This window comes from Castanea sativa, chromosome 9, assembly GCF_040712315.1.
Source record: "Castanea sativa cultivar Marrone di Chiusa Pesio chromosome 9, ASM4071231v1".
Classification (NCBI taxonomy): domain Eukaryota; kingdom Viridiplantae; phylum Streptophyta; class Magnoliopsida; order Fagales; family Fagaceae; genus Castanea; species Castanea sativa.
In genome coordinates, this window is record NC_134021.1 from 35788045 (window position 1) to 35798951 (window position 10907).

Consider the following 10907-nt stretch of genomic DNA (forward strand, 5'->3'; position numbering starts at 1 on the left):
CAGTTGAGATTCGACGCCTACACCCTCACTCATTGAAACTCAACTAGCCCCTCAAAAAATTGAACATTTATAAATGATAACTACGGAAATCAAAAGTCAAGCACCACCAATTTAGTGGGATCTGCATCATGTGTCAACATTTCTTCTACGTTAAAAAAAGAAAAGAAAAGAGAGAGACTAATTGAATTATTCGTGGGGACAAATATGTACCACATCAACAACAATTTTAAAAAGCGATTCTCATTTACTTTTCATTAAAGCTTGGCCAAATATAAGCTTACATGAAAGATAGCATAATATATAGTTTTTGTAACTCACATTGAAGTAAAACAAAAGAAGTCAGAAGAAACTAAAAATATCGAGATCAAAAGTACAAAAAAGCCCCTCTTTCCCTCAGTTCCATTAGTCCACGTCCACCATGCAACAATGCAAAGATATTATTTCTGTATTTCTCATTTTAAGCTTTTGGCTTTTCCACAGCAATCATGGGAGTTTGTGGAATGGGAGCACTAATGGCTAACACGGGCACAAATTCTCTGTTAGTTTCATTCTTTGGCATTTCAACTTCATTTGCTTCAATGTCTTCCATCACTGTTGCCATCCTACCATTATTATGATCTCCACCTTCCTTTATTGCTTCAGGAATTTCTTCCATCTCTTTGTACTCCTTGTACTTGCCCCACAGAACCGAGTAAAGTCCCATTACAATCAATACAGCGCCAAGAACACTGAAATCACATGTAGATATATTTATCAGTTTGTGCCTTAGTGGTAAAACTAAAATAAACATTTTTTGTTTTGGTTGGGGGGGGGGGGGGGTGGAATAGTTCACTGCAATTATTCTCTCTACTAAGTTTGTCTTTGTGTGTGGTGACTGATATATCCATTAAAACAAAATGAAAGTGGAATTTTGTTTCTTGGACAAAAACGAATAGATTTTTGAAATGTTATTTCAATTAATTGTGGGGAATTGTACATAAATATATAGTTTTATTGAGATAAATATCAGTAAAGAAAACTTACCCTCCGACATAAATCTTTTCAGCAAGGATAAAAGAGCCCATGATAGCAACAATGATCATCATCAGAGGGCTAAAGGCAGTAACAAAGACAGGTCCTCTTTTCTGCATGACCAATCCTTGGACATAGTATGCAATGCTTGATGACACTATACCCTGTTCATGAAAATTACATATTTAATTAATCACTAAAGCCAAATAGGGTAGAGATAAAGTGAGAGAGCTAGAGAGAGAGACTTACAGCGTAGGCAGCAGCTAGAAGATTCATGTCCCAGCCAATGGTCCAAACTGAGGGCCTGTGCTCCATAACAAAAGTGACAGCTATAGACTGTAGTGTGCCTATGAAGCACACTAGTGTTGTGAGTGAGAGAGGAGCAGCGTATTTCCTCATTGTCACATTCTGTAAAGCAAATCAAAGAAATTTCAATTTATTTATCATACAAGCCACAAATTTAGCTATGTAACTTTTTTGTTACGTTTTTTACCACAACTCTATATAATATGGTCGATTATGATTAGTGGATAAAAAATTGTAAGTGTATTTAAAAATGATTAACGATTTCAACAAGTTGTGGCAAATTGCGTATTTGTCTAAAAATTGTATTCAAAATTCACAAAATTTCTATGATAAGATTCTTTGACTTTTGTTTTAAAACGGCTACAAAATCAACCCTCTTGAAACCCTTTTTATTTTATTTTATTTATGAGAATCAACCCTTCTTGAATGACAAACATCATTTCTTTACCTGAAGGATGAAGAAAGAAGCCCAGGCAAGGGTAGCAATGATGAGAAGAATGGAACCCTTAAGCCAATCCTTGTCACTGACTACAGCGGCCTGTGCATGGGCATTGGATTGAGAGTGATGCATATGCTCAGACCACACAAGATTAATGACATTTCCTTTGTAAAGTGTCATCAACATGGCTCCAGCTACGGTCACTACTGTTCCCACCACCTTTGCTTGGCATCTTATTTTCTTCATGTCCAACTTCTCCATCCTATTCATCCCAATAAGCACAAGTTCATGTTAATCCAAGTCAATATAGCAAAGGGAGATAAAAAGAGAGAGATGATGATAGTAGTATATACCTGCAAAGGACTGCCATGACGAATGTCATTGCTGGGAGCATATTGCTCATAGCACAAGAGAAGGTAGGTGACGTGAATTTCAGCCCGGCGTAGTAGAAGTTCTGATCAATCACTGGCCTGTGAAAGCAGAGTAGATAAAACAGAGGAAGAAACTATGTTAGAATAACTTTCTTTAAGACTTTTGTGTTTAAAACGTGTATGATATATTGTTGAGCAAAAACTAACCCAAGAAGCCCGAGCACAAAAATTTGCATGAAAATAGGAAATGTAATCTTTGGCCTCACTTTCCTGTAATCAAGCAAACAAACATGTATTAATACCATGCCACTATGATAAACTATGAATGACAATCTTTTCTCTCAGAAGTGAATTATATATTTACCTTTCGAGAATAAGAGCAAAGGGAGCGATGGCAGCAGTGGCAAAGGCGTGCCTGTAGACAACAAGCACGTAATGGCTCATTCCTCGGTTGAGTGAAACCTTAGTGATGATGTTCATGCCAGCATAGCCAAATTGCAGAGAAATCATGGCTATGTAAGGCTTACACCTCTGAAAGAAACTTCCAAAGCATCCTTGTCCCTCCATTTCTTTTCTAATTTTTTTTCAGAGGAAGAGACCTTAGGGATTCTAAATGATAAGTAAAGGAAGAAACTCGGAAGAGTAGGGAGTGATAGAGGAAAATAGAGGAAAAACACTTCAATTTGTGTCTCCTAAGTAACAATGAGTGACATGCCCACTATTTTATAGCCCAGCATGCATGAGAGAGAAAGAGAGACAAGAGGTGCGGGCCCCCGCCTCCATCCAAAACATTGTTTTAGTCTTTAGAGGGTTTGAAGCCCCAAACACTGACGCATACAATAAATTTGATAACATTTTCACTTTAAGCATAAATTTCTCATACTAGTTAGTACAAATTCTCCATACATATTACTCATTTCACCTTTTGAATGTAAACATCAATAAATTATATATTATAAAAAAATGCATATATTACATGTGAATTACGGACATTATTTGTACGAAATATACAAAAATGATTGCGAAATATTATCTTCGATTTTCATAACTTTTTAAGATAGCAAATTGCGATTAATATTACATTATTTTCAGGATTAGAACTTAATTCACTTTTATTGTACATTAATTACAAATTACCGTCTCATCACATATCAAAAAATAGTCTTTAAACTTATTGTTCAAGCGTGAGCCACAGACTTTCACACACTACTTTTGCACTATAAGTAGGATCAAATTGAATATTCTAATGAGTTACGTATTCATCCATGTATTTGTGAATTCAATTGTTATGGATTCCGCGTGGGTTGGCTTTATTGTAGGGTGGGTTCCATTGGTTCGAACTTAGTGGTAAGCGATTGGAGAGCTGCCGAAGCAAAGGTGCCTATATGGTGCTTGCTGATGCCAATGAGGGGCTAATGTGGTGCTGGTGGTGGCCCAGAACACGGAGTGGGACCCCCACTCGGCCTCGCATTGATGCAGATCTCATCCATCAGAATAGTACTGAATAGCCTTATTTGAATGACATCATATAAATGGGTTATAATTAATTTAATTGGTAAAATCTTTGTAGTCAAATAAGAGATTTAGGGATTTGACTCTCCGTTTGCATAAAAAATCAATTAATGTCATAGTTTAAAGAGAAATATCAATCATCGTAGAGCAGATGCTATGTATTAAAACTATGTAGTATCTATATTAAAAAAGAAAAAAAAAAAAACAATGAAAATAAGAATGGCACCATATATGGATGATATAGACTTACTCTACCGTCCACATGATTTTTGTTGTTGTTTTATTACAATTAATTGGAATTTGTGACAATTCACTTTTGGTATGTACAATTTATTATAAATGTTTATGGTGTTTGGAGGACATTGGCCGCTTTATGAAATTTGGCATTTTGCATGTCTTATTTGGAGCAATACAATGATGAAAGCAAGCTTTCCACTTTCGTGGATTTATATTTATATGTACAGTTTACATTTACGTCAGCCACTTAGTGAAGAAGAATTTGCATTTCGAATAATATCAATTTCACGAATATTCGTGATATTAAATCCTAAAAAAAATCATATCTTTCCAGTTTTCAAATAAAAACAGGAAAAGCTTTTGTTGGGGACCAAATTCAGCTCCCTATGATTGTTTTATAAAAATGTTGGCAGAATTTTTTTTATTTATTTTTTTTGTTTGAGAGAGTTTTAGCCATTGTCGTCTATTTCTGATGATATTGGCAGAATGTGATGTCAAATATCATAAAAACTTTGAGCTTGTCAGCCTTAATTATCATAATTTTTTCAGTGATTGTTTAGTAATTTTTTATACATTTTTTTGTAGAACCATTTTTCCGAGACAGATACAGAGCTAGAGTAGGTTAGGAAATGCCTCAATTATGAGGGATTTGATAAATGCAAATTAATGGAATTCAAAATAAAATGATCAAAACTAATGATGGAGTAGAAAAACTAAATGGAAGACTAAATTAAAAGCATAGCAAAGTTTGAGAATTGCAATGTAAAAAATAATAATTATAAAAAACATATCAAATTAAAGTAAACACAGTATAATTTATAATTTAGCCAAATCTTTATTATGTTCACACGCCGACAGCTCCTTGTATATATGTTGAGAGTTGAGACATTTAGTTACTGAAGTGACATTCTCTCTCGAGCATTTACTTGAGACCCTTCAATAGTTGTTATTTAAAAATGTAGGTGCCATCTCCATAGACATTTTGTTGTTAATCCTTTTTTTTGGAAAAATTATTTAGTACCCTGAGATATCATATTAGAAATATTTTGGCCCTTTCACTCAAAATATAATGTCATATGTACAAATTAAATGAGTCACGTCCTAATCAGACATAACAAAATAAAAAAATAAAAACGTCAACACAATCGCATCTCAACTGTGGCTTCTTACTAGTAGAGAAGTTCGTGGTGGTTCCTTTCATATAGCACAAGGTCATCTTTCAGAACAACTATGATGGTTGAGCGGTTGTGAGGGTTTTGTTGCAGTGGATTATTTTTATTTTTTTTTAATTTAGATTGTGTGATTAAGATCCGATTCAATTAAATTTGTACATGTGGTGTTATATTATTGAGTAGGAAGATCACTAAACTTTACTAATGTGGGCTTTCTCGTGTACTAAATAATTTCTTTTATAGACACTTGCCTTCTCTTTCTTTATTATATCATTATACACTGTCGATAACCTAGCTATAAGGTGCTTTGTTGGCTAATAGCTATTTAAATGGACATTTGTTGGCTGATAGTCTTGTGACTCAATTGATACTTCCTAATATCTCCAATTAAGACTTCTAGAATTCAAACTCCTTTTTCCCAACTATCAAATTATAATAAAAAAAATGGACATTTGTTGTGCCCTCGTTAAACTAATTTTTAATTTAAAATATACACTGATTAAGATTTTTGTGAGAAACACATTGTCCTCATGTCGATTAAAATTAAACTTCATAGTAAAAGTTATAGATATTTGTTAAGTACGTAATACCTTATGGTATAAGCTATATGTTCTGGTTGAAGATTTTATATTAGAAATGCCATATCAATTGATTACATAATAATGAAGATGCTAAACGTGGAACAAAACCTATTACTATATGATAAGATGACTTTCCCATGTTTACATACACATTTGATAGACCCCTGGATGCTGTTTACATCATTTGTTGTTGCAATGGCATGAGAATTTGCATATTTGTGCGATTGAGACAGGGAAGAATTTCAACCTGGGGAATCCATGGATGGTATTCTTGAATATATATAAATAAAGCATCACTTTTAAAATGACACTCTAATTGTATGATGTTATATATACTGCATGTCTTTGTATCAGCATTTTGTTAGGAACTTTATTATCCAAAAGGCATCGGTAATACAAATTTTTTTTCCCTTTTGTTATTTATATATATCTTTAACGTGTGAGTATTTATAATATTCTATGTATTGCACCTATGAATCATCTTCAATATGCATCACTTGCCGACCTTTTCTTTAGCAAATTCATTTCTAAATCATACTAGTTTATCTGTTATATGATTTTCAAATTAAAGAAGAAGCACTTAATTTATACAGTATCTTTACCAATCACAGCCCATGATAGGGAAGGGGCATCAGGATCAGCGTCCTTTACCAAAAGCAAAAGAAGGGTTTATATTTAATGTAATATTTTTGTTGAATAAAGAAGGGTGTATACTATATAGTACTATAGTATTATAATGTACATAGCAGACTTAATTTAGAAGTATTTAGAAAAGTTTTTCTTCCCTTTTCTCTCCTCGTCACCCCTTTTTTTTATTTTTTTATTTTATGACAACACTGCCCCCTCATGTCATGATGTGGCACAGAATGACAGGGTGCTAACAGCAAGCTCACGAGGAAATTACAGTGTCAAAAGAACGAAAATGATTGTACCAAAAGAACCAAATCGTTCATATGTACACAACTAACTTGATGTGCTAGAAGAATTTGTATATGTTCGTTTATTAAAAAATAGCAACTATCGATACAACCATTTCTACACCTAATTTCACAACTTGATAATTTTAACGATTATGAATGGACAACGTAAAATGGTGGTTTACACAAGACAAAATATTTACCGCTCATAATCTCACAGAGATTTTATTTATTCGAGTTAGGGCATTTACATCCCTTTTTTAAAATATTTTATTTTATTTCATTTATTTAAATGACCTCTTCATAAAGTCACTTTATTTAGAAGTTGGAAAATTCTATGTTTATATTGTACACACAATGTAAACTTATATTGTAGAAAAACATAAAGTGGAAATGTTGTACACATTTGCAAAAAGTGTACAATAGTTATTATTTTTTGTAAATGTGTACAACATTTGCTACTTTTTATGAGTCTATAATATAAGTTTATATTGCAAGTGCAATGCAAATATATAAAAGGTCCAAAAAAGTTTATTTTGTATTTTTAGTACTTTGTTGTCTTGGTGTGCACCGCAGTCTTGCTGCACTACTAAACTGGGTTGTCTACTCAGAAAAAGAAAGAAAGAAAAAAAAAAGCTAGGTACTTTAATTTGTTTTTTTGGTGAAGTTGATACAAGGTGCTTGCTAGCTATATGCTTTTTTTAATTTAATATTTATTATATTTTTTCTGTGAATTATATTGAATTATATTAGGTAGTTAGTTTTTGAGACTTAATTTTATTTAGTAACTAGTAGTATACTTGTGCGATGCAAGGTTAATTAAAATTTTGTAAAGGAATTATAATATTTAACAAATATTATTGAAAGTATCATATATAATAATTATTAGTCAAATACTTGTAAATTTAAGTCAACTATAGTAATCCATACATATATTTAGCCAATACAAAATTATGATAGAAAATTAAAATATTAATTTTTATTTTAAGTTCTTCAAAATTTTTGGTAATCGAAATCTAGTTAAAGTAGAATTTTAATTTTATTGATACTTAGATAACAGAGTTTTACCTAACTTAAACCATCTTCAAAATTAATATGATAAATAGAATTTTACTGAGAGTAATTTTTAATTTCTTGAAACTTAGATACTTCTTGCTAAACTAACTTAATTATCTTAACAATCAATAAAATAAAATAATTTAATAAACATGAGTTTTAAGCTATTTTGCACAATCACAGCTTTTAGGACCCAATTTTTACTATGTAGTATATGATATAGTCATATTTTATTTTTCATTTATATATCAATTGATGGTAGGTGTTATGATTCCCGATCAAGAGCATCTAGTTAGGCATGCATTTCCATAGCATGAGGAAATGCATTGATTTGAGAGATCACTAGCATTTGTCTCGCAGATTCTCTAAATAAAATCGCAATACCAATATTGTGGTCTTACAAAAGCAGGTATCTAAAGGAACGTCTGTTTTCTGCAATCTACTGGATCATATTGTGGGGAATCTACGGTCTGAGTTTGTACCCAAATAGAATGGTCTTATCTTAATAATGCTTGCTCTATATGAGTGAAATTGTACGTCAACAACTCGGAATGCCATTTTTTCCGGGTGTCACTTATCTTGAACTTTCAGATGTAAAACCAACAATTTTTTATGCTTTTCTTTTTGGCAAGTGATTATTTCAATGCACATGTTTAGTCTAAGAATTCTTCTAGAGACGCAACAAAAATTTACAATAATTTCACAAATTACCTTAAGACGCATGCAAAGTTAATTTTTACGTTAAACATCTATGCAAAGGTTTCAATACTTCCTCTTATGTACTGAAAATATTACTATTCTAAATTTACTAACAACTATTGCAATCTTGCTTACAATCAATTTTTTTCTTCAATAGTTATAAATATATACATTAATATACTACTAATAATGTAACTCGAACTTCTCCCCTCTGAACCCCCAAAAAATTCGTACTGCCTTCAATGTAAGTTCAAAATAACCAATCATAATGAACTAGTGAAAGTATAAATTAAACTTGGTTTTGATTTCCAAATTATCCCCTTAAGAAGGTCTAATTATAAGCTATTCTGAGGGTCTCATTCTATAGATTTATTGTCTTGGCTTTTAGGGCACAATTCACAGCACGCGTTCACTAGCTAACATGATTAGCTAATACCACTTGCTGCCTATAATGGGTCCTAGCTAGTTAGGACAAAGGAGAAGCAGACCACAACTTGCACAAAGTGATGACGCTGTATTCCTCGAGTCTTGGCCATGAACTAGAAGAAGGGGCTCCACGTACGCTACTTAGCAACATACTCTTTGTGCATAAAATCCACCAAAATTGCCTTTCTAATCTTATAGACAAGGTGCTCGCACAGTTCACAGAGATGGCTAGAGACTGTGGCAAAGTGGAGCACCAGAAATCAAATGGGCATCTAATCAGCCCCCAATCATCACAACATTTGTCACGTCATGCAACGTACCGACAAAATTCTGAAATGAATTTCAGAGCAGGTTTGAGAGTGGCGGTCATCAAATTTTTGTAATGGAAAAATGATTGAGATTTTTTGAACCCTGTAGAAATGCATGGGCAATTATATGGGGGTGGAAGTGGAGTAGGATAGTACGGAGACTTATTTATTTATTTTCGGATATATATATTTATATAACATTCTTTTCACACTCGTTTACCTTCACTATTTCACTTACATATCTATAATTAATGCAAAAATGTTTACTTTTTTACACATAAAAGCAGATTTTTTTAATAAAATAAATGTAAAATTGTGAACGTGTGAGAATAGAAACTCAAGAATATGTCCCTGGGTGATGGGCTAACAACCCAACCCTACTCTGTCTCAAAGATAGAGTTACAGACCAAGAAATTTTTGCTACACACAAGTTAAAGAACAATAAGTACAGAGTACAGACAACCATGAGAATAGTCTAAGAAAAACAAGGACAATAAAAAATAATGTTATGGTGTAAATCCATCCACGTTGCAATAAACTAAAATTTTCCTTCTCGTGATGATTTTGCAAATAAATAAACGCTACACCTTGTTTTATGATCATAATAAGGCCTAGGAAAATTTCATTCATTAATTCTTGGAGCATTCCTATTAGTCTATATTAGTTAAGAGTGCAGGGACGGAGAGAATTAATTTGTTATTTGGGGGAAAACAAAAATGCATATTTATAATGATTTATACGTAAGTGTTTGCTTAAGTGTTCTTAAAAAATATCATGCTTTTAGGTAAAGGAATAAAGTAATACCATATGACGATTATTATAATTCAATCGCTCTTTAAAATGAGTAAATTAAATTTGATGTTCTTTTTTTGACAAATAAATTTTTAGCATTTTTATATTTTTATTAGATATCATTCTTTCATAAAAGATAGTATAGAGGTTAATAGGAAATGAGAAAGTACGTGGACACAATTTTTGTCAAAACTCAAATTCACTTGATGATTATGGTCAATAATGATGAAAAAATGGTGAATTCATGTGTAAAAGTGATGGTTCACTAATTATATTTACTTAAAGACTCACCTAGATTTGATTGAGCATTGTTTACAAGCATATGGTATGTGTTAGGGGGACCATAATTTGACTACCTACAATCACTCTAAAAATAAGCCTATCGGGCGCGATGTCAAATGCCATAAAAGATTTAAGTGTGTCTTCTTAATCATCAATTGGTTTTAAGGTAGAATGACACAGTTCACAGTCCGACAATATACACTCTTTATAGTGTACCTCTCATTTGATGAACCTTCCCACACTATAGTGTCATTGTTTTAACTAGAGTTTAGAGGAAGGCTCTTTCTGAGCATGTCCTCATGAGGCAAAAAAAAACTATCAATCAAATTCCTTCTTCTTTCCATCGTCTTCATCAATCAATTCACAGACAAAAGCGTTTCTTTTGTGCAGGAATTACCTTGAAAGTGCCAGGGTTAGGTGGCCATTTGGCCCCCAAAATTCGGATGTCTTTTATTTCCCATCTTCCAAATAGAGGGACTCTTATCTGTCCTTTTAGGTTGTAAACGTAGAATTTTATTGAGGGAGCTCGAGGAAATATATAAATGAAACAATGGTGATTGTAGCTCAATAAAATTATCAAGTCATAGAAAGAACTTGAGAAAATTTTCCCCTACTTGAAATTGATAAATTTCATATTCAAATCAACTATTATAAATTTAAAATTGTATTAAGTATATCATTTGAGAAAACGGGTTAGAGTAAAGAAAAAGGGTTAGAGTGACATTCTACTTGAAAGATATGGTTTTCTTTTTTGGAATGTGATGATTAGGTTTTAAGTTGAAGGTGGATTGTTGATGG

The 10907-nt window shown here is 32.4% G+C and overlaps 1 protein-coding gene across 1 annotated transcript; it reads right to left on the reverse strand.

Annotated features, from left to right (window-relative positions):
• Positions 1–224: 224 nt before the first annotated feature.
• On the reverse strand, positions 225–2825 carry LOC142611328 (WAT1-related protein At5g07050). Its single transcript, XM_075783441.1, has 7 exons — positions 2492–2825; positions 2335–2397; positions 2110–2226; positions 1766–2018; positions 1261–1419; positions 1024–1175; positions 225–728 (listed from the first exon to the last, which is right to left on the reverse strand). Exons 1-7 carry the CDS (start codon positions 2692–2694, stop codon positions 458–460), a joined length of 1218 nt encoding a protein of 405 aa, XP_075639556.1. The 5' UTR covers positions 2695–2825; the 3' UTR covers positions 225–457.
• Between the last annotated feature and the right edge of the window lie 8082 nt (positions 2826–10907).

Excerpts from the sequence above, each read along its gene's own strand:
- LOC142611328 (XM_075783441.1), bottom strand. The coding sequence starts at position 2,694 with ATGGAGGGACAAGGATGCTTTGGAAGTTTCTTTCAGAGGTGTAAGCCT. Across the intron at positions 1,420-1,765 it reads CTTCTTTCTTCATCCTTCAG|AATGTGACAATGAGGAAATA; the intron begins GTAAAGAAATGA and ends TTTGCTTTACAG. Across the intron at positions 729-1,023 it reads GAAAAGATTTATGTCGGAGG|TGTTCTTGGCGCTGTATTGA; the intron begins GTAAGTTTTCTT and ends ATGTGATTTCAG.